The 24,559-nt window shown below is 43.7% G+C and overlaps 1 protein-coding gene across 2 annotated transcripts; it reads right to left on the bottom strand.

The window, feature by feature from the left end:
• Positions 1 to 609: 609 nt before the first annotated feature.
• fzd9b (frizzled class receptor 9b) lies at positions 610 to 21,476 on the bottom strand. 2 transcript variants are annotated; one of them, XM_034604642.1, is made up of 2 exons: positions 19,185 to 21,476; positions 610 to 626 (listed from the first exon to the last, which is right to left on the bottom strand). In XM_034604642.1, exon 1 carries the CDS (start codon positions 20,962 to 20,964, stop codon positions 19,207 to 19,209), a length of 1,758 nt encoding a protein of 585 aa, XP_034460533.1. In that variant the 5' UTR covers positions 20,965 to 21,476; the 3' UTR covers positions 610 to 626; positions 19,185 to 19,206. The 2 variants fall into 2 exon arrangements, with proteins under 2 accessions (XP_034460533.1, XP_034460532.1); XM_034604641.1 differs by having other exon boundaries at positions 611 to 630.
• Between the last annotated feature and the right edge of the window lie 3,083 nt (positions 21,477 to 24,559).

The following is a 24,559-nucleotide window of genomic DNA, read 5'->3' as shown; positions in this document are numbered from 1 at the left end:
TGTATAACTTCATACTTTATAAACCAGGCAACTCTGTTTACCTGAATTCGATGTGTGATTTGGAGAGAGCTGTATAGTTCACTGTGAGCGTAAGGTCACAGTTTGAACCTGAGTTTGTCCACCTCTTGTCAAACAGCCAAACTCTGACATGTTCTGATAAATGGTTTAACACAAGAGACACCTGACATCATCAAATTCCTGTGAAGCACAGTGAGCCGTGTCAGTGTTTTACTGCCAGATTCTTTCTTTAATGAAACCAAATTTACAGTCAGCATCTTCCAGCGGATTCCACATGGTTCAGATAATACTTGTAAATAATTCACGTTGCATGTCTGTGTTTTTTTAACTTCTTGTATCGTGGCACTTTGTGGTTTGACATGACATGACAAATGAGCAACAGAAGATCAACTCAGGACACATTCAATTCCTTTAACGTGTCTGGATGCATCAACTTTCACTGAATTCTTGAAAAACATTGTTCAGCAGCAGCAGCAGGTGCAAACTGTGGCCATGTGCAGACTTATCTTTGAACCCTGTGCAAACTGACAGCAGCAGAGTAAGACCGAGTCATCCACCCACTGTGTGTGTGTGTGCGCGTGCGCGCGCGCGCGTGTGTGTGTGTGTGTGTGTGTGCGCGCGTGCGTGTGTATGACAGCAGAGCGGTGCAACCCACCCTGCAAATATTTACCTCAGGTCCAAGTCAGCTCAGAGGGCATTTGGCAATGAGGGAACAAGTGTGTTTCCCACTTATTCCACCAGACATGATGAGCTGTGAGAGAATCTAACACTGAACACACACACACGTCTGACCACAGTAAAGCAGAGGTGTGTCATTGGATATATATACATGTATAGGCAGGATTCCACCACACATTAGAGACTCATCTACGTATAAAGAGGTGATGAAAAACAAAGGTACATAAATACATTAATCAACTGTCATTATATATTTATAACTATCTGATATAGCACTGGAATAATGAAAATAATTATTATTCATTTTTTGCTACATTTAAATCCACCCGTGGGTTAGAGCGGTTGTCCTCTAACTACAACGTCGGCGGTTCGATCCCAGTCTTCCCCATTCTGAATGTCAAAGTGTCCTTTGCCAAGATACTGAACCCCAATTTGCCTTCTCATGGAGAAAAGTGCTGCACATAGATGCACTGTATGAATGTGTGTGTGAATGGGTGAATGTAAAATCTGAACTGTAAAGCGCTTTGAGTCATCAGGACTAGAAAGGGGCCATATAAATACAGACAATTTACCATTTAAGATTTTCCTATTGATTTCTTCCTTGTTACTTTATTTCCTCATGTTGTTGGTATATAACTATTAGACTATTGCTAGAATGTGCAACTGTCATTATGCAGTTTCAAACGATGTAACCGACACAGCATTTACTTCCATGTGTCCTTTACGTTGGCATGGCTGTTGAACAATACAAAAGCAGTTGTGTTGTGAATGGCGTTGAACTGTGAGACCGTTAAATACATCGCAACATGTGGACGGTGAATTCTTTGTTTAATTTTTTTTTCTCATGTCCTACAGTTGTCTCCCTTGTGCTGTTGACTGCACTGCCCCGGTTTCTGGTGGTACTACACTATTTCTTCCGTTTGGTCCATATGTGTAAGCTTTCCGAAGACAGGCACAAATAAAGACGAAAAGAATGCAGAGCACATACAGAAGGCTACGTACTCTTTTCTTAAACGTATCGAACGTACAGCATAAATTAACCTTTATATGGCCCAACACCTTTCTATGACACTTCAAATTGTATCTTTAATACCTATCGTCTACCTTTGGATTAATCTAGAAATGTAATCTCTATCAAAATCTTTCAGCAGCCTGAACAGATTATAAGACTTGCTGCAGTATTGACACGTGTCCCACACCCGGTGCCATCTCGCAACTTGTCACAGCGAGTCGAGCTCTGCTGCTGGAGTTGATGTTGCGGTGCATTAAGGGAGTTTGGAGCTGTAAGCGTAAACCCGATTTGTGTCATACCATTGCACACTTCAGAATGAGCTCAGTCAGTAGTCGATCACACTGGCAGCTGCAGGAATGCATACAGAGAAAATGAGGACGAGGAGGGGAGAGAGAGAGAGCGACCGAAAAATCCTGACTGTCTGCCAGAACAGAGAGAAGTGAAGTAACATAATCATTCATGGAGCATAAAGGTGACCTGAAAATCGTGTGCCAAAGCCAACTTATATGACCGCGGCGGCGACATGCCCTAAATCTCTCCCTCATTTCCGCTGCAAGTGCAAGTACAAATGATTGTTAATGCATTATTCACAAAACAGAGCCTTCTCCCCCAATTTTCTCCACTGATGTGCGTCCTCTCCCTTTGATGATATAACCACAGTAAAAAGGGCAGAAAAGTGAGGGAGTGCAGAAATGGAAGAGTTCAGAGGATGCCGTTTCTCCTGGGACTACAGAGCTCTCATCCCAAAGGGGATCCTCCGCTCTTCTGAAACAGTTTGAATCTTCCTGTCGATCAGGCTCCAAACAGCAGCATTTACATATCAGTCATATCCCCCCTGCCATGACTGCAACCATCAGTGCCAGGATACACACATGGCCTGCGTACACCATATCCTCCGGCTCGTTTTCATCAGACGGATAAATGCAGGGTATTCCTGTACATGCTCCTTACGTCTTTATCAATGATCTTTTAATTTAAACATTTACGTGAAGGCGGAAATCTAAAAAAAGCGTTGCAGGCAACGTGAAAAAACGAGCGGAGAGAATAACCTCAGAATCACCCAGCGATGTCTTTGAACTCGGGGATCCAGATATGGCAGCAGCAACAATTGGATGAGCGTGTTACGGGGAAGATGAAAGGGAGTCAAACTTGTAGACGTAATAATTGGGCTGAAGCCTTTCATGATTCATACAGAGGCTTCATCGTACTGTTCAGTCAAGCCAGTGATCCCAAATGTTGAATAGGCTTATACAGTATATCTCTGGATTCTTTGTAAAGCTTAGAAGTGGATGATAAAAAGCCAATTAACTTCCTCCTGCTGTTTCGAGCGTTGCATAAAAGGATGGGTTTTCTTAAAAATATGATAAAATGTGTTCCCTCTCAACACAAGCACCTGACATAGAGCTGCATTTTTTTTCAGTTTTACCACTGGCTCTTGTTTACGCTATGAGCAAATGTGTCTTTTTAGAAATGTTTTGGGAAACTTGCCCAGAGTTAAAAGAGAAGCTCGTAATACAGCCACGATAACGTTAGCTTAGCTTAGCCAGTGGAAAACAGCTAGTCTGGATTCATCCAACAATAACAAAATATACACGAAATTTACGAGCTCAGTATTTCTAGCCTGCACATTACACCCAGAGACTTAATGAGCTAATTAGTTAGCTTTAGTAGTGCTGGTTGGGTATTTTTGCTAGCTTTGGGACCAGTAGACTGAGGCTAGCCCCTATTTCCAGTTTGCTGAAGGAAACAGTTTGACATCTTAATATCCACACAACTCTGCGGTCTGTTAAATGTTTAAGAGAATAGGGCTCGAGCCAGCAGTTTGCAAGGTTAGCAGACTGGAAACATGGAAAAACTACAGTTAGCTTGGTTCTCGTGCGCCAGGCAGAGAAATAATTTGCACATAACCAGATATTAAACCTCAACATATCATTTATACACTTTTTTGTTTCTGTCAAACAAAAACAAATGACTTACAAGATATTAACTATAGTGAGCATCAGAGGCGTGTTGGTCAGGCAGCTAGCAGGCTAATTAGTTTAGCGCAGCTGACATTTGTACCCAAATACAACAAAAGTCTAAAATATATAAAATGAAAATACCAATTTAACAAGGTTTATGAGTTTTTAGGTTTTGTATGGATTTGAAAAACAAAACAAAACATATAGCACATAAATTGGGGAACTATGTTTATAGGCAGACTTTGTTAGCTTTGGACAAAGCTTGGCTAAGCTAACCATCCGCAGGCTGTTTCTTAACACTGTAATCAAACTCTTGGCAAGAAAGCAAATTAGCTTTCAATATGTCAAACAATTGCTTTAAAATGATATTTCCATGTGATATGAAGTGGTTAATATGGCGGCTGACTATCCAAGGTCTTACCCAACTGGGATTGGCTCCACTCCGAGGATAAGGATGGATGAGTGTGTTTAAAAAAAGCAGAGCTGGAAGACGTTTAAAATCTTGATCTGAGGAGAAATGTGAAATGATCTCCAGCAGACCTGTTTCCCAAAAGCATCTTTTTTTTTCAAAATGAAGTTGATAACAGCAAACTGATCCTGCTGCTGCTGTCACAGCTCATGTTTCTCTGGAGTGTGCATGTGTCTAGTGAGAGGCATGGCAGCAATAAATAGATTAAAGTGTGTAATGGCCCAATAACCACCCTCCACCATGGTTGGGTGATTCACTTTAAAAAGGGGGCTGCAGCTGTCGGGGCTGACTTAAGTTCAGATTTTTGTGTATTCTGGAGACTTGTACGAATATATATGTGTATTTTTGTGTGTTTGTGTATCTAATTCTTTGGGAAAGAAAACAGACATAGAAAGAAATAGACAGCATACTGTATATAATACATATTTAAATGTAGGCATGTGTATAAATGTGTGCATGAATACAAATGTCTGTGTATGTGTATGTGTGTTTGTGTGTGTGTGCGTGTGTGCCAAGGTGTGCATACGTGTGCATGTGTCTTAATAGCGAGCAGTCACAGGGCTCCTGATGGCTCCATAAAGGAGCCTTTGAATGGCTTGGCTCTGGTAAATTCATAACAGATGTGGGGGAAAGAAAATCCACCCAGGTTGAGTGGCCCTTCACTGCGAAGGCGACAGGAGTCCAATCCAGGGGAGGCAGACGGACGGCAGACAGGAGCCAGGAGAGACACACACACACACATGTTGGTCGAACGCCAATCAGCCATGAGAGAACTCTGCACGGCATCGAGCAGGAGACAGGAGTTTTTCTTTGAGCGACTTTGGGTTTTACATTGAAAATAAGTCTCCCTTTTCATTCCTTTGAAATTCCCTGTTTCTTTCTGGGCAGCTTTTCCATTCAAGCGTTCAAGTTCAGGCCAGGTGCATGCTGCAGGGATGGCCTCCACATACTGGATCATGCCCGCTGGTTCCCTCCGGACCCAGGGAGTCTGGAGCGCTCAGAGGCCAGGCTTGATGCCACCTTTCCTGGCTCTGACTGACGCCAGAGGAGGGCAGGGGGAGAGACTGGCGCCTCACCGCCAATTAACGTCCTCTCACACTGAGAGGACAGCCAGGTAACACACGATAGGGCCGCGCTCTAGAAGCCGGCAGGCAGACAGTCAGGTGGGGTGAGACTCATTAACTTATCCATGCGCAGGACATCTGTTACTGACACCTGAGGAGAGCAGGGTTTTTTTCAAATGGTGAGTGGGTCACTGGAAGAAAATGAGCCACAAAACCATCCTACCACAGTATCATAATGAAACCTTAAGGTAAATATAAAAACTAATGTTTTCACATATAAATAAGTGTATAAGTAACATACATTTTTGGGTGCTGAGAAATGCAATACAAAAAAGAAAATAAATTGAATGTCCCAAGAAAAATGCCACAAATTGAGTAAAAAGAAGCCTTTCAGCCATTCATTATTATTATACATTCAGTGGGTTGATTATTTGCAATATGAAGATTCAACTTAATGATAATTTAGGAGGCTCCAAATTGTTGTTTTGTTAATCTGTGTTGCATTACTTTGCAAACAATTTTCTAAACTCATAAAGCTATGACATCTAATTCTCAGTAAAGAATAGAAAAAGCACATTTCCTGAAATGTTGAACTATCCCTTGAATCCATAAGAACCCATGGTGACACAGATGTCACAATACCTTTAAATGTTCTGGAAAGATCCCTATTCAGCTTTATTCCCAAATTGAATTCATGAAGTTACTATTGTCCCATTGCTGATGCTCCTTCAAATGCTGCCGACAAATGCATCCTTCCATCCCCGAGAAGCAAAGGCTCCAACAGGTGGGTTCTTCAAGGACCAACCTATCCCAGGATTCGTTGTGCTTCACTGACAAACCGTTTTCCAAAGAGGTAGAAGCGATGAGATGTCCAATGCCTGAATATCATGCTTCAACTCAACTGAACAGTTAATGTTACACATGTTAAAAAAAACCAAGGGGCATTAAAACTTTCTTGATGTGTCCAACTGCAGCTCTGTTGCTAAGCAACAGCAATAAGGGCGGGACAAGCTGGTGATGCAAAACCATCTTTCTTCAGTTCGGCCTTCGCAGCCCACAAAGACCACCTCCTCCACTGGCCGCGAAGACTGCGTCCCCCTGAATTGAGACACACCCATTTGTGTCCCCATGACAACATTTCCAAAATGGCTGTCTGAATGGTTGGCACGTGTGACGGAACCAGCTAATTCTAAAACACTAATTACTACTAAAGGTACATTTCAACCCATTTAGACATTTAAATGCTTCAATAACATGTCCTATATTATATTAACCTGCTCCGACCACATGTCTTGAATAAATGATATTACATCAAGTTAAGATAAGCCTTACAAGATGAAATAAGAAAAATGTTTAAGAGCTGCTTAATTAAGCAGTGTAACCTCAGCCCTCGGCCAAAAAGGCCTGAAGGCCGTGTTTAGCAAGTGTGATGACTATAAATCTTGAAAATAAATCAATTAACTCCTCTTTGCTAAATATAGATATCTACATATACATTTTTTAAAACTCAGACTTGACCAATGTGTAAAAGTTCCCTGCTCAGTGTCAGTAAAACCTGACCCGGCTTCAATTAAAAGAAACCTGGCACATTTATGAAGTGAGGCCAGTGACGTTCATTCTCACACTGTTTTTTCGGATAGATCTAAGGTCCAGCTTTATTACCTGCGCTGTTACAAACAAGGTGTGTGAACAATGAGCTTATTTTTAGTTAAAGCGATGAGAGAACCCATGTGCCAGCTCATAAATGAGGCCCCCGCACTTTGTATCCGGAGGCGATCGGTAAACACAGCGTGATCTCAGTCTCGCTTGTAAACCTGCTCTGACTGGGACAAAAATCTGCAGTGGTGTCGAGATGTACTTTAGTTTACTTTCATGTTTCAGGAATGGACCTCGAGATAAATACAGTCATCAAAAAACCACATAACAGGATGGACGAATGTTAGAAATGACCCTCCGGTGTTCCTGATCCCTTCCTGTGTGTCCTGTGCCAGTTCACAGAGACGGGTTTGCATGCAAGGGTGCTTCTGGAAAACCAGACTCTGGAGAGTAAGCAGATTTTTTCTCTAAGCAATACGCCCTCCTCTGTACGTGGGGGCACTTTGTCTGTAACTCAGGCTGTTCCATTTGACTGCTACTGAAAACAAACAGAGAGAAGGAGAATTTCACACCCTGAGCACCTCTCGAGCGGATAAATCAGTCTGTATCTCCTATCTGCATCTCCTCCTCTTCTTCTTCTGCTTTTGTATGTAGCTGCTCTTCCTCTCTCTGTGCCATCTGTCTCTTCTTCTCCAGTCTCTCTTCATTCCACGCTCAGATGAAGCTCTGGGGAAAGACAAAGCTGAGGAGGGGGTTGGCTGTCGGGCATCGCTTTCACTTTTAATTAAAACTTCACACCCAAATAAATGTAGCCGAGTATCACACCCACTCATATCACCCTATGAAAAGAGCCCGCTGGGGCCAGATGTTTGCCTTAGCGAGGATAAATATCTAAGTGGCAGCTTTCTCTGTAAGGGAATCTGCTCCCTCTGTCGTTTTGTCGGATTAGCTGGGGTAAGGAAAACATGGGGATCGTGTTCCGTGTGTTTCCCACTCTCGGGCCGCTCAGCATAAACACCACGAGTTCTTGGCCTTCCTCACATCCGCCTCCTCTTCAGCTCCTCCACAGCTCTCCTCAGGCCCCTGGGGGTTCCAGCGCCGGGGTTTGTTTTAGTAGCACATAGCCCCAGAAGAGTGTTTGGTTGTGTTGTGTGTCACACTGGGTGAGTGTTTGATTATGTTGAGTGTTACATGGTGCGGGTGTGCATGAGCAGAGAGGCGGGGGACGCTAATCCTTCTTCTGCTTTGTCCTCCGCTGTGCAGCTTTAGTCTTTGCAGGACACTTCACACTGGAGCTGTGGAGGAACTCATGGAGCCGCTGCTGCTGAGAGAGGGGGGACCACTGGGCTGTGAGGGTCTCTCTGTTGTGTGCACAGGAAAAATGAATGAGTGAGGACTCCTTGAATATGAATGCCTAGAAAGAAAGGATGAATCAAGGCCACTACAGGTTCTCAAACCGCTTTCAATGATACGTCTGTTTGGTCTGTTTTCAGGGGCCGTGCACGCGCTGCAATGACTTTCATTCTAAAGGACACAGCTGGTGATACACTATGTTAAGACTAAAACCCCAAAAGTATTACCTGTATCTAATGCCTGATTTATGTTATTTCTCTGTGACAAAGAGCTCCATTATTTTCTTAAAACCTTTAAAATAGAATCTATGACCCATTACTACATAGTCACTTATTCCTTCATCATGATAAATGTGGACGTTGTAGTGTTAGGGCATTTTCACACTTGAAATTCTGAACCAAGGTTCATGTCTTTGTTTACATTAGATCCGGATAGTCTTGGTATCACATTGCAATTTGAGGAACACTCTGACAAGTTCGTCCTGTCGTCATCACTTACGTGGGCTTCGTGTATTTGACATTGATTGGTTCGTAGATGGGTGCGAGGCACATTTCACACCAGTTATTTTGCTTCAGACTAAATTGAAAAGTCTGAAGGTCCAGACCAAACAAGGTGTGATATCTCCCTAAGTCCCACTTATACACTGTCTTGCTCTCATTAATATTCACAAGCACACAAAATGCATCTTAATACACCTCTGAAAATAGTCCCCAACAAATGCGAAAATTTTTGCTAAAATCTAGAGTTTCCTGGTGTCTGAGAAAATGACTTGCTTTAAAGATTTTTTTAACCTTCCTATGACTTAATGAGATTTGCACTGGGAACCTCACACATAGAGAAATTATGAGGCACTAATACATTGGCTGACAGACGGTTGTTTCTGTCTTTTTATGAGTCAATGAGTAAATTACAGGAAACAGCATTCATCTTCAATTCGATGTTTAAGCTCACAAATGATCACAAAGGATAAAACATGTGTTGTTTGTGTGGGGCTGTTTTTGTTGTAAATTGACAGTGCACACTTTCCTGATGAGTAAGCCATGTTTAGCCCTGTTTGGCTGCGTTGAAGAAACCAGGCTGTGTAGCGCGGAACACCTGGCCCAGTTGGGCTCTGGTTTGGGGCTACAGCCCGACCCCGCTAATAGGCACTATAGAGCCCCCTCTCCTCCTCACAGACACACACACACACAGACACACACACACACACACACACACACACACACACACACACACACACACACACACACACACACACACACATTAGCCTAGAACCACGTTCCACTTTATGAGACTCTGCCCTGGCCCGTAAACAAGCCCAGATGCAACCCCAAAACATGCACAGGAAATGTCTCATGACCAGAACAACACAAAGATCCTGCCAGCTCATGCATGATGGGGTGTGAACAGGAAGGCTGATCCTTGCAGGTTTTTCTCCCCCTCTGCTCCACAAGCACTTATTATCCTGGGGGGAAAGGGCCGCATGTGGTACTGCTGCTCTAGCTCTTGCTCCGCATGCCAAATCCTCGCCGGCCGCCAAGATCATCACAGACCGCTGCCTCGCTCCTTTTCCACAGCCTACAGTTACAGTGTGTACACAAACCACAGTTTATTCAGCACTGCACCGGACCTGGCATGTCAGCTTTGACACGCCACAATAGGAACAATGTCTGCTCCTGCACAAAGAGTATCTCTCATGCAACAAGGTTTTTATTTTACTTGTAGGGGGGCTGAGACCTTGACAAAAGGTCCAGTGTTAGAGTGAGTGTGGCCCCAGCTGGTTTCCTTTACTACACAGACTGGCTAATGTACAGTGATCAACTTGAGTCAACAGTCCTGGGCAGAAAAAGAAGGGTTTAATTGATGATAGGAATCTTTTTTTTTTTTTTGGTCAAATGTGGTTGAACTGCCCTGAAACGTCTCATTTAATTTTGTGTAAAACACAAACAACCCTGGACAAACTCACCGGCTACTTGCATAATGTGCAAAAAGAGTTAGTTAATTAAAAAGTTAATTTAGGCGAAACCAAGAACAGGAATCCGGACTAAAGAATGGTTTCCATGGGTGATACAAGGGGTCTCCCACGCTATACACACACACACACACACACACACACACACACACACACACACACACACACACACCCTAAACTCCACACAGACTCACAAGCCCCAAACACACACAGCCTCTCCTTAATTAGCCAATTACACCCCCCACGCAAACTTCTGAGCTACTTCACAAAGGACTTTTATACCTTTAGAAAGTCTGGTTGAGTAAAATCACTCCACTGTTTGAGACCACATACACCCCCCTCACTAACTCACTTATTTATTACATATACAAGATTATAAATGTAACTTTTAAAGAAATAGTTTGGTGTCTTGAAACTGAGAAGATTAGAATATTTTTCACGTCTGTAGACTGTATATAAAGATTTCCGACATGACAGCTCCCTAAAAGTGAAGCCAAAGCATCTTGATTGCCCCCAAGTGGTTGGCTGCAGTTTAGGTCAGAAACCCTGCCTCCTCCATGTTAACGGAAGGGATATGGACCAAACTAAAAAGTAAGTTTGGTTTCAATCAGTTATTTGATGCTATAAAAATGTGAAAAGGTCATGATTGACAGCAGTGACTGACTCATGATTGGTCAAGTACATGTATTAGCATGACATTAATGCTGTGGCTTCATCTACCAACTCGCAACTCTGCAGACAGACTCCAAATGTGAAAGATGGCAGCATTCGTATCCAGGATATTTAGGCTTCTGATCCATCTATAATCTGTACAACAAGTATGAAGCTACAGCCATAATAACAATAATTGTTATAACTTTATTTGTATAGCACATTTAAAACAGCTGTTACAAAAAATTATAAAAAAACATCAAATGCAACAGGCAAAAATAATGCAATAGCATTTAAAATCAAATACAATAAAAGATACACTACAAAATCTAAAATCAAGAACAGCAAATATAATAAAACATTATCATCTATAATTAATGGCAAAGGAAAAGGATACAATGAACATAATAATATCTTAGAACAATCAAGTGAAGGCCAAAGGTAAGTTTTGAGGGATGATTTAAAAACAGACTGAAGTCCTGAGTTATTGGCTTCCTCTGCGAGTGTTAAACTATTCTAAGCAGGTAAACCACATTAGATAACAGGCTGCTCCAGAGCCAGCAGTGCTACATCGCCAAGTTTGCAGTGGGCCCATTATCTGGAAACTTCATGAATCAAGAGTGTCAATATGAAACAGAACCAAGTCTTAAGAAGAGGAAGGGGGGAAAGCAGACAAGAACAAACTTCAAAACTCCAAAATCAAAGAGTGTGAAATGCAGTGGAGAATAGCAGATCCTTACCCTGAGCCCGGGGTGGGAGGGAGGGGATCAGTGCGTCGGCTCTGCGCTCTCTGAACACGGAGCCGAGGGGTGAGCCTTTGATGGCGGAGCGTGACATGAGCACATTTAGGATGGGGTTGCAGCGACAGTGTGACAGCAGACGCACTTGCCAGACACACGACTGAGCCCCGGATCTGACGGGTTCTGATCCACTCTGCTACCTGCTGACAGACAATTTAGTGCCTGAAATCGTGACTCACATCAACTATCCCGCTTTAACTGTCCCACTGGGGCCTTTCCTCTTGTTTTAAAAAGCTTGACTCGAGAGTTGAAAGATGCTAAGCTCTCATACCCTCGCACTGAATTCATGTCTTCCAGCATTTTCAAAGTGCCACGGATTTTAATGTTGAATCTACACCGCTGCTGGAGCTGCACTATTGGTTGATCATTCTTTAGTAATTCAGTCGAGGGCACAAACAAAAACCACGGGGGTTTAAAGATGTTCAGGAGGGTCAGAGTGGGTTTCAGGGCTGAACTTAGACTCCCACATCCTGTCCTTTTACACTCCCTCCCTTTAAAGTGTTTCTAAAAGCAGTCCTTGCACGGGTTTGTGCTCTTTGTTGATGCTGTTTTCACTCTTTTTTCCCGTCCTTTGTAACTCCTGCTCCCTCTCTTTTTCTCTGGGGAGAGACTCTTTGGTACAAGAGATTAGAGCGGGTGCTGCCTAGCAACTGAATAAAAATGGCAGCTACAAAAGGGGCGCTCTCACTCTCCAACGTCTGACCTACATAATCCCAAGCCTCTGATCGTGCAACACAACAAAATGATGAAAGGCCCTGCTGGGATTTAACCCTCAAACAAATACTTGTCATCGCTGACCCCCTGGCTCAATGAGCGATCGCGCCTCCTGTGAAAAACACTGAAGGGTGACTTCTGAAAATCTTGATGGTGCCTAATTAGAAAGGAAGAAGAGGCTGTGAACACTATTGGAAATGAGATGAATGCATTTGAGGAGATGGCAGCAGAGTGGCAAAGGAGATTAACAGTGATCACAGCAATGCTGTTGGCTTCAGAGAGCGAGAGCGAGCTGCGGAACCTCCCTCTGTTCACTGATTCATCTCTCCTTCAGCCACAGGCAGACAGAGCACAGGAATGAGCACAGAGGGATGAGAAAGCTTTACTTCTCTGTCTCCTGCTTGTTGATCAAAGGAACTGAAAAACCACATGGAATGAAAAGATACAGCAAAAAAAAAGATGGAAACTTTTTCTTGAAACTTTCTCCACCCGCAGTGTTTCGTAATATCATCTGAACAGCCTTTAGTGCTTGGTACCACTTTGTGTTGCGCCCCCGCTCCTGCCCTGTCTGCACCCTTGACACCTCTGACATTACATTACCACTGCATTTCCCAACAATACTCGACAATACGTGCATTCAGTCTTTGCAGGAACAAGATCTAGATGTAATCTAGATTGTATATGAATCACTGTGGAATAAAAGTAAGACATCAGTCACTGCTTGAAGAGAGAAGATCACTCTGCCTTACAGAAGCCTTTTCATGCCCTTCACTATAAAGCCCATTGTATGTTATGATTTTAACGTAACAAATGTCTCTTATTTTTCTTATGTTTTCATTTTGAACACTTCTCGAGGTAAAGAAACTCCATCCATCCATCATCAATTCCTACCGCTTATCCTGTAAGGGTTGGGGGAAGCTAGAGCCAATCCCACTAGACATTGGGTGAGAGGCAGGGTACATACACCCTGTTCAGGTTGCCAGCATATCACAGGACCAACAAACAGAGACAAACAACTATACACTCACATCCACGAGTCTCAAAATATCCTAAACCCAGTCTGCATGTCTTTGGACTGTGAGAGGAAGCCGGAGAAAACCCACTCAGACACATGGAGAACATGCAAACTCCACAATGGAAGACACCAAAGACCTTGTTGCTCTGAGGTAACAGTGCTTACAACAGCATCACCATGCCGCCCCAATTCAAATATAATTTGATTTCTTATGTGCATGTGGAAGCATAACCAAGAGGCTCTGTGTTATAATGAAACAATCCAGTCCCAATCCCAAAGTAATTTAATCCAAAATCCTGATGTTGCCACCAGTTACATTCCTGAAATGTGTGTCACAGTTTATAGACTTCAGTGTTTGTATTTATACCTTTTACACCTTGTTTTGAGGTTAAAGTCCTGTTTAAGTACCGCTCCAATTACAATTACAATGTTCTGTTTTTTTGTGAATGTGCAGAGGTAGATCTTTAATGGCAATGGAGGTGAAGACAACAACTCACATGATCCCACTCTGCTTCATGACATCATCAATCTAGGTCTTTTGTCATTGTTTTGATTCAGGAAACCCTAGTGGGCGAAGTTACATATTTTACATTGGATAAACAATATTTGCCTTTGCCAAGGAGGTTTGTTAGTAAGCAGTATTACTAAAAATCTACTGAACTGATTTCAAGGATATTTTGTGGAGGTGTAAAGCATGACCCTGAGGAAGAAACCATTAAGTTTTGGTGTGGATCTGGACCAGGGAGCGGATCAAAGAATTTTGTTTCACTTTCTTTAACATGGTGAGAGAGGGCGTGGGTTTTCAAAGAGAGAGCATTAATTAGAATTTATTTTTATATCTCTAAACACGTCAGAATGGGATCATAACATATTTTAGTTAATTTAAGTTTATAACAAGATTCCAGGTCTTTTAAGCTGATGTTTAATTTATACTTCATTCTGATTTAATTCAAATTATTTAAATGTCATTCCCTCTTTGGAGGAAGATGAAAGGGTGACATCTGGATGTCTGGTGATTTACGTCCTTCATCTCACATCAAGTACATTTCCTCTTTTCAGTAGCAGTTCATCTCCACTGCAGTGTCCAAACGATCAGTCTGTCAGTTATGGGGCTTTATGTCTTATTTCCTTAATGGACAAAACACAACTGAGTGTTTTTTTTTTTACGAATGAAATTCTCTTGAATGAAGAGTCATATTCTTTTAATCTTGTGCAGCAATTAGCTTTATTTGATAAGGTGACAATTGGATAATAAAAATGGAAAAACAGAGTCATACCGCTAACAGTTGGTGTTTTGCTGACCGAATATGAAAAATTAATCCTGACATGTGGATCTTAGACAAAAAGGAGAGGTGAAGATTGGTTTATCTTATTCTATTTAAACTCCTGATTAGTGTGTTTCTGTTGATTAGGTAACATGTGATTTTGAATTGAATAAAAAGCCTCTGCAGTGCTGCTCAAATTCCCAAACACTGAACGATCCTCTGTTCCCTAGAGCAGCCTCTCAGCCTGCGTGCTTCAAATTTGCCTGACGTGATAAATGCTGCAGAAAAATTTCAGCTGCTCCATCTCTTCAGCCACTTCAGCACACTTGACACTGTATTTCAACGTAGAGCCAAATTCTCCCTGCTTTTTAACCTCTGGAGCAGATTCTTCTCAGAGGTCACCGTGTAAATGTTTACGTCTGCGTAGTGACCTGGGTCAGCATTTGTTACATGGTTATATGTGTGTTTGTGTCCTGTTCTAACAGCGAAAGCAGCAGAGTACTACAGGGTGTCTGACTGGAGTCCGGTTGCGTGGAGTGCTGAGCTGTCTGAACTCTGCTGCTCTCTGACTGCTGCATTTTCATGGAAAGCATCTCTTTGGGGGCCTGCAGCTTTTCAATGTGCTCATTTACACATCAAAACAGCACAGGAAAGGGATAGTGCTCAAGGGGGGCGAGGGACTGCAGGAGGAGGGAGGGCAGAGTAATGAAGGATGCTTTATTTTCCCTTTTCCCCCCCTCAGGGGTGGGCAGGGGGTTTAAGTCTACGAGGGAGGCACATTGATGCCATAATGATCGCCTTTAATCAGACCCATGACCAGATGGAGGGATTTCTCCTCAGCAGACAAAAACATGGTGTCAGCATCTAAAGCGGGATAACCGCTGAGGCGTTTTTACGCCTGAGAAAGAAAAAAACAAATTCCACAAATCCTGGGTAAATAGTATCGCTCTGTGTTTCTTCAGAATCAACAAATACACAGTTCGCCTCGCGGGCAACCAAATAAAATATTCCTGAGAAACCTGTGAGGAGAATGTGTTGCCTTTTCTGGGAGTAGTCTCAGTTTGGGCCCCAGACAAACTCGCTGCACAGTGCGACTGATGCTGACACTGTTTAACCTCCTGAGCCAGAGGAGAAGAAAAACAGAGCAGACTCTCAGCCAAACTAAATCTCTTGAATGAGAGTGAAGCGTATACTCGCTCCTGAAATTGGATGTTACGGGAAGATGGGGTGGGGTCTTCTTCGAAACAAGCCTGGTGTTGATTGGCTGGCTCTGGCTCTGTGGGCCTCAGGTGTGTGTGTGTTTGGTCCAGGTATTTCAGATTTTGTGGGGACCTAAACCTGTTTGCACAGCCACATTATGGGAACTTGTTTCCTTATGGGGAAAAAAACATGAATAATCAAATTCTAAGTAAATCTCCAAGAAATGAATGAATGAAAATCAATGAAATATGCTTAGAAGACAAGACTGTGTGTGTGTGTCTGTGAGTGAGTGTGTTTGTAGTCATTTTTGTTACCTTTATGGGACCTTTTCCTTCATAAACACCAACCCTGTGAGGACCAGTAGACCTCACAGGGACCAAAGCTCGGCCCTAATGATGCAAAACATCACTTCTGAGCTCCTGGTTAATGTTAATGGTCAGATGTGAATTGTTGTTAGGTTAAAGTTAGGGTTAGGTATCAATTGGTCTTGGTTAGGGATAAGGTTTTAGTTAGGCTGTCCACAATGAATGGAAATCAATGCAAAGTCCTAATAAGGACACACACAATGTGTGTGAATGTGTGTTTGTGTGGTCCAGGTATTTCTTATTTTGTGGGGACCTAAACCTGTTTGCACAGTTGCATTTTGGGGACTTTTTAAGGAGTAAATCTCCAGTAATCATTGTAAGTCAATGTAATGTCCTCTGAATTCATAGAGGCAAGACTGTGTGTGTGTGTGTTTGTGTGTGTTTGAAGGAAAGGTGTTCCCGGCAGCCACATCTCTGGCGCCAAAAGGAACCACAGCTCAAACAAACTCTGTTTTTGGAATGAAGCGTTCTTTCTTGCCTCTATCTGAAGCCCTGATTCCTTTCCTCTGCGTGTGAGAGAGAGAGTAAGGAGCTAAAAATAGCCGTCAGTGACCTGGAAATGTAGAATTCATATTTGTGGGGGAAAAACAGAACCAGGGCAAAGTCATCGTGTTGCAGGTCATTTCTGTTGACCTTTGTAATCTTTAAAAATCTCTCTCTCTCTCTCTCTCTCTCTCTCTCTCTCTCTCTCTGCAATAAATAAAAAAAATAAATAAAGGGGAAAGGGAAAGAAAACACAGGTTTAAACAGATGTTTTGCTACAGAAGACAAACTTGCCCCCTCTGTACCACCCTGATGTCCTTAACCCTCTGCAGCTACCTCCTCCCTATCTAATCAGTGCAGCCCGGCACAGGTGGAACAAGCTGGTTTGTGTCTCACACAGCAAGTGTTTGGTCTGTCTGGGTCATGTCACTGGAGTGTAAACTGGGGAGGAAGCACGCGCCCCCGCTCAGGCACCCATGAACTGGAACATGTGGCTGAAAGCACCACCAGCCGAGTCTCCGGCTGCGAGCGTGCTCCAAGCAAAACAGGCCCCCTTTTTTTTAATAGTTAAATGTGATCCACACGGTGTCAGAGTCCAGGACTGGCAGCGCTCGCCTGCCAAGCCATGGACATCGTCTACAATGGCTGAGTAATGAAAACAAAAAAAGGGGAGGATGTTGGTAGTTAACCCACATCTTGTTCTGCAGGAGGAAGGAATATGTAATTTAAGTTAACTCAGGCGTTGCACACATCCACACAGTGCGGCACAGAGTCTGTGTGTTTGGTAAATGAATACTAACGTGGAACAAGCTGTAGTAGCATGAATCATATTCAAATTGCTGGAATGCAAATGGTGGAAAAATGAAAACAAAATAGCTTCTAACCTCCGGAGATGTCAGCGAGCACACGCCTGGTTCATGCCGCTGAGGTTCCAGTAACGTAATGAAAACAAGCTCCCGGTCATCACACTTTTTCCATATTATCACTCCCATGTGTTACTGCTGCTGCTGCTCGTGACACAATATCACACAGTCATAGCAAACAATCAATTACACTACTGTCAAACACTGTGATTTCCAGTGTTTACTGTGAAACAACTTGCTGTGTGTGGCTCCAGTTTATGTTGGCACTTAAAATGTTAAATACTAAAAACTATTTATTTACACTTTTTAATGGACCATTTGAGAACATGGTGGCTCTTGTGCTCTATAAAATAGACTTTTATGACTGAAAATTTAGTTGCAAGACACAGTTTGGGGTATTTACCTAATGAAAATAATGTTATACAAACCATTTGTACAAACTCATGGGAGTTTCTGAAGAATTTATGGGTGCATTGTTTCTTAGACCAGACAAAACTCCCAGTGTATCAAATTCATTCATTTGAGTATGGAAATTTGGATGTTATGTGTCCTGGAATTCCCTTAATTAAGAAAATGCACTTCCAAAAGCCACAAACCGCACAGAAACGTTAATATTAGGTTTATAATCCATCTACTAGATGAACGACCACGACTCTGAGTGCCTGTGCTCGACTTAAATCTGTCAGTGAAACCATGCAATAAGGCTGAAATCCACTTCAGATGCGTCGCCTCACATCAAAGTGATGAGTGTTTGCTGGAGGATCAAATGGAGCAGCGAGAGGGCAACAACAGTGATTCTGCGGAAGGATTAAAACAGCCATTAATTAAATATACTCCTCCGCAAGCTGCCGCTGCCATTTTTTTTTTTTTAAGACTGTGATGCAAGCATGAATACTTGCCACGGTTTGTCACTCTATTCATCAGCGATTCTCTTTGAGGATTATTGTTGGGGGACGCCTCTGGGATGTGAAGCATGCACTTGGAAGACAACACATTTTGGCGGGGAGCTCCCGATGTACAAAAAAAATTGAAGATCCCAGGAGAAGACTGGCAGGAAAATCAGGGACGGAAATGAGCAATCATTTGTGACTATTAAACCTCAGTTTAAGTCTGTTGAATCGGTTGAATATTCATTCAAGACACATTATTAGTGAGACAGTCAAAACGACAACAACAATAACACCAGGCAGCGAGTTGAACATGAATTCCACAAATTTATTATCCACCAAAAAGGCCAGAACCAGAGTTCTTAGAAAAGGCACTTAATTTCCCTTGACCTTTAATAAATGTATCTAAACAACAAATCTGATAAGAGGCAAGGTGAACTTTAAATTAAATATATTTACAATAAATAAAACTTTTATACAGATTTATACAGTAAAACATGCCACTTTCAGGAGGAGAAGGACAGACCGACATTTCCCAAGATGCCTCCCATAACAGTCTCGTTTTTTTTGCTTTGCAACACTGGGCATGTTTTCTCCACAGAACACTATGAACAGAAAAATATGTGTAACAATACTGAACGTTTCCCTTTATGCTTTAAATACTGTTTATAGCTAGTATCTCATGCCTGTACCTGTGTGTCCCTTGGCAGCAGCAGAACAGTTCACTTCAACCACTCTTCTTCTCATAAAGTCTTTAGCAGCTCCTTACACAGGGCATTAGGTGTGTGTGTGTACGTTTGTGTTTTCATTTTGCAGCGTATGTGTGTCGCTGCGTGCTCCCTCTCAGACGTGTGTGGGGTTGTCTGAGTGCAGGTCAGTCTTGGCCATGTGCAGAACCACAGCAGGAGACTTGTAGTGGCAGTGCGTGCTGCCGCAGCTCACGCCGCTGCAGGGTTTCCTGCTACTAGTCCTGTCCGTCAGCTTCCTGCTGCACAGGCCCTGCCAGGTCTGCAGGGTCTTTGAGCTCCACACCCACACTCCGCTGGTGATGCCCACCACCAGCGACATGAAGATCTTGAGCATGAACACGGCCACAGTGGGTACGGACACCTGCAGCGAGCACTCGCCGCTGTGGCCGTTGAACGAGCCGCACTTCATCTGCAGCCCCCTCAGCTTCCAGTAGTCCATGTTGAGCCTCTCGTAGAAGTAGCAGACTATGACGCAGGTGGCGGGCACCGTGTAGAGGATGGAGTAGATGCCAATTTTCACCATGAGCTTCTCCAGCTTCTCCGTGTTGGTGCCCTCCGTCTTCATCACCTTGCGGATGTGGAAGAGAGCCACGAAGCCCGTGAGGATGAAGGAGGTGCCGATGACCAGGTAGCAGGAGAGAGGGATGAGGACGAAGCCTGTTAGGGCCCCTGAGTCCATACTCCCTACGTAGCACAGCCCTGTCAGCTCATCGCCAGCCACCTTCCTCATTGTGAGGATGATGATGGTTTTTAGAGCAGGGATGCCCCAAGCAGCCATGTGGAAGTAGTTGCTGTGGGCTTCGATAGCCTCGTGGCCCCACTTCTTCCCGGCAGCAAGGAACCAGGTGAGGGTGAGGATGACCCACCAGATGGAGGAGGCCATGCCAAAGTAGTAGAGGATGAGGAAGACGATGGTGCAGCCTGTGGACTCCAGCCCCTCCTGGATGATGTAGAGCTCGCCATGCTCACGGTCGCAGGCGATGTTCTCCGCTCCTGCCACTGAGCGGATGATGAAGGCCACGGAGTAGACGTTGTAGCACATGGAGAGGAAGATGATGGGCCGCTCTGGGTACTGGAAGCGGTGAGGCTCCAGGAGGAAGGTCAGAACAGTGAACGCGGTGGAGACGAAGCAGAGGATGGACCACACCGTCATCCAGATGAAGGCAAAGTCCTTGTCCTGTCGGGACCAGAAGACGTCTACAGCCGGGGAGCAGCGAGGCGCACACGTCTGGCTCTTCTCCACGAACTGGAACTTGTCCGGGTTCTCGCAGGAGCCCACGCTGCCTGGCAAGCGGGCGCCGCTGGTGCCCGGCTGCCTGGGGCGAGGGGGCACCGGAAGCATGCCCTCGCCCTTCTTGCCCTCCGTCCTGGTTTCGTTCTCGGGTGCCTCCATGCACAGGGCGTTGGGGTCGTTCCTGGTGGGCAGCTTGGAGCAGTCCAGCGAGTCGGGCCAGGTGTAGCTGAACTTCTTCATGATGGGGGCGCACCTCTCCCTGGCCTGCTCGCACATGGGTCTGCAGGCGGGGATGGAGGTCGACACCTTGTCCGTGCACATGGGGGCGTAGAGGGAGCAGAGGAAGAAGCGGAGGTGCACGTCGCAGCCGTAGGCCACCAGGGGGGCGAACTCGTTCAGCTTGATGGCAGCCTCCTTCTGGTCGTCGTGGTCCATGAAGTTGGGCATGCGGGTCAGGTTGTAGCCGATCCCCTCGCACATGGGGATCACGATGGGCTCGCACTTGGCCGGTCTGCCGCGCTCCAGGTCGTAGGAGCCGATCTCGAAGCTGGAGCCTGAAATCACCAGCAGGCACCAGAGGAAAATCACCACCTTCAGCGCGCAACCATCCATGCTCATCGTTTTTTTTTTTTATCGAAAACAGAGCTCTGTCTCTTCAAACACCAACATGAAACAAGGGGAAAAGTCACAATCACGGGGTCGCTTCCACCGACAGATCCCCGCTATATCCCCATGGCGGAGGCAGGTCCGAGCGTCGCCTTCACCGCCTCAAAAACAGTCCAGAAAGACCCAGCTCCACACGCACTGGCACGCTGTTGAATTATTGAATGTGGAGCTGAGACGATTAATCCCACGGGGAGGCGAGAGGAGGGTCCGTGGGCAACGCGTGACAGTCGGAAACTTCGACAAAACAATGGGGTGAAATCCCAAATCGGACGCGGGGCGCTGAGAGTTTAGAATCCGCCAAGCGAGCGTGAGGCGCCGCGGAGGAGAAGCGGCCGCAGCGGGGTCCGGAGAGCTGTGCAGCGGCCACTGTCTGTCTGTCTGTCCGTCTGCCCGCCTGTCTGCGTGTGTCTGCTGGCTCCGGCTCCTCCGCTTTCAGGCTCGACACTGAAGTTTGAGAGCCGCTCAGTGGGACTTCAGTCCGGGGGAGACGGGGAGGAGGGGGGCGGGGGGGGAGGAGGAGGAGGAGGAGGTCGCTCCGTGACGCTCACATTTCAGCCGGAGCAAGAAGGAAAATTATCAGACAGATGCTGGAGGATGGTCAAATACCTCCGACATTTCTGCCCCGAATATAACTCCCAGTGCTGGAGTAGAAGTAGCCACAGAATACTACGTGAAATACTACATTACAAACGAAACACCTCAATTTGACAATGTAAATGTACCTGCAGAAATGTGAGTAAAGTATGGAAATTATAGTAAGTCAAGAATCGTACACTTACTTGTAATGTAGTTTAATTGTTATTTCTACTCAAATAAAGCATGTAAATACTTCTTCTACCACTGCTATCTTTGCAGAATGGCTTTATTGGGTAATCACTACTCATGCAAAGTGGTTTGAAAGGTATCTCTTTTGCTAAAGGTAAAGTACAAATATGTGAAATCTACGCCAGTATCAGTAAAAGTACTGTATTCAACATTATACTTGAGCAAATATGCAGGACTGTAGATGAACCTTCGCAGCGCTACCAGAGAAAACGTGAGCAACTAACAGACCCCCCCCCTTTATAATCTGATTAAATACAAAAATGGTTTAACATTCGACACCATGTATGGCTACTATCAACTAAACAGCGAATGATAAAACAAATGAAAAAGATAAAGATTTGCACACAGAAGATGCAAGTTGAAATTAACAAACATGAAACAACCACTTGGATCCTTTACCATATTATTTTATGTGTAAAACTGTATTGTTCTGTATTAAAACTACATTTTGAGAAGTGGTTTACCAGACTCTAAGATCAGATAAAAATGCAGGCCTCTTTAGAGTACAACGTTCATTCAATCAGATTAATACAAACTACATAGTGAACTTGGGTCATTTGAGGCCATTGCCAAAGTGCTTTATTATTATGCAGCCTCTGTCATTGTTGTACCCTTTTATATAATATCAGTGGATACTGATGCATGAATGTCTCAACTGATTTTAAAACTTTATAGAGTGTTGCGTAGTTTAAAAAAAAACTATATTGTACACTTTGTACATAAACTCCTAATGTACAAAGTGAACTGCAGTGATGTACAAGTATAAAATAGCATAAAATGGAAATGCTGTCAGTGACATCATCATTTTAACCTGTAGGATACAGTTGAGCCATCAAGTCTACTGCATAACAATGAATTTGCTCATTGTATTAAGAATATTCATGTGCTAAGTAACTACAAATGAATCCGACATTTGTATTTACATACAAAAAGTTATATAAAGTCAAAATACTTGAGTACAAAACATGTCTTTGTTACTTTTAGCAAAAGTATTTACTCAAAACTTTGAGCCTCCAGTGCAACATCCAACATATGGTATTCTATTAAGAAAGAATCATACTAACAATCACCAAATGGAGTTGAAATTATTATTATCCTTTACTAAGTAATTCAGAGGAGAATAGACAACAATAAAATAGCAACAACATCCCTCCCTGGATCTATAACAAGAAATCTGCCACTACAGCTCAAACACTGACTCATTTATTTTACTCCAGTATAAGTAAAAAAGAACCCACTCTGGTAAGATGATAGTCCCAGTGGTGTTTGAATGTTGCTGACTCATAATTACCCTGTTGCCATTTCTGCTAATGTTTTCATATATAATGTTAAAAGCACAGTGCTCCTCCAGCTGGTGGGGGTTTCACTGCCTTGCTAAGGGCACTTCAGCAGAGGCAGGTGCCTCTGGGTGGACCAGCTGAAGAATGATATCTCTACAAACACAGACACATGCACATACAATGTGAAACCATAAATAATATAGGTTGGTGTTGTATTTGCACGATGAAAAAGAAACACAAAGCAGTGTGTATAGAATGAGGCATAACAGAGAACAAATGAATGCAGGAGTGATTGTGCTGAGCGGAGGACTATTGTTTCCATCTAGTGGCAGAATGGGGAGCGCCTGCAGCTCCACAGCTTCCTCTGAGCATCTGATCTTTTCTCCAACAGGGTTGGAACTCTTGGATTTTGGCCGCTCGCCCTGCAGGCTGTCAACTACATACTATCTCTATTAGCCCCTGTGCTCAAACTCTGTCTGCTGAGGGCGGTTTTTCACTTGTCTGGCCTGAGAACAATTTGGGTTGTCTAACATTTAGATCAATGCTGACAACACGTTGACAATCCTGTGTAAGGAGAGATAAGCATAAAGCAGTGGACTCTTGCATACGTTATTATATATGTATATATATTTAAGATACATCATATTTATTTAAAGCTGCTGTCAGACTTGCACAACAGTCTGGGCATCTTTCTGAAATCTGCCAGAGGGGCTGTACAAATGTCTGAGTCCCCTGAATCCACACATTTTAGTTTTAACATGTCATTTGTTTGTATGGATTCCATAAACAGGATTAATGTGTTAATTCATGAGCTTTGAATGTATCACATGGAGGAGCTGAAGGCTGTGGTTGCTAAGCTATGTGGCAGAATAATATCACAGTAATAGCAAATACCTTTTCTAACTCTCGGCAAGAAAACAATTCCAAGATAGGGAACAATCTCTATAAAACGACTGCATCACACAATATTTTGATCTTGTCCAATGAGGTGTGAAAATACTGCTGCTTAAATACCACACTTTGTTCTAACAGTCTGTAAATTTACCCCTGCCTTCTGAAAGGAAATCTCCGCGTCTTGTGCTTTCTAGATGACAAATTGGGCTAGGTGAAGACTGTGTGTGCAGCTTTATCAGATTTGGCTTCAGGTAGAAAAAAAACCTCACTCCAACTTCAAATTAAGGCTGATCGAGCGGGGGAGGAAATACATTCCAGACTCAGAGATGATATCTCATTGTGCTTCAGCGCTGGGACTTTTGGTGAATCAAATAGAAATGCTTTGACTGAAGTTCCATTACTACACTCCACTTAAACATTTCAACTTCACACTTGAAAGACAGGGGGTCATTGGAGAGGGCCTGGAGAAGCCTGAGAGTGCCCTCAGATTATTATCAGAGAGATATCGCTGTCCAAAGTAAGACGCACACATCACTAGGCATTAGAAT

This window comes from Hippoglossus hippoglossus, chromosome 13 (genome assembly GCF_009819705.1).
Source record: "Hippoglossus hippoglossus isolate fHipHip1 chromosome 13, fHipHip1.pri, whole genome shotgun sequence".
NCBI classification, from domain to species: Eukaryota; Metazoa; Chordata; class Actinopteri; order Pleuronectiformes; family Pleuronectidae; genus Hippoglossus; species Hippoglossus hippoglossus.
This window is presented reverse-complemented; position numbering and strand designations above follow the sequence as displayed.

Bases quoted from the DNA above. Each gene is read 5' to 3' on its own strand.
- fzd9b (XM_034604642.1), bottom strand. From the start codon at position 20,964: ATGAGCATGGATGGTTGCGCGCTGAAGGTGGTGATTTTCCTCTGGTGC.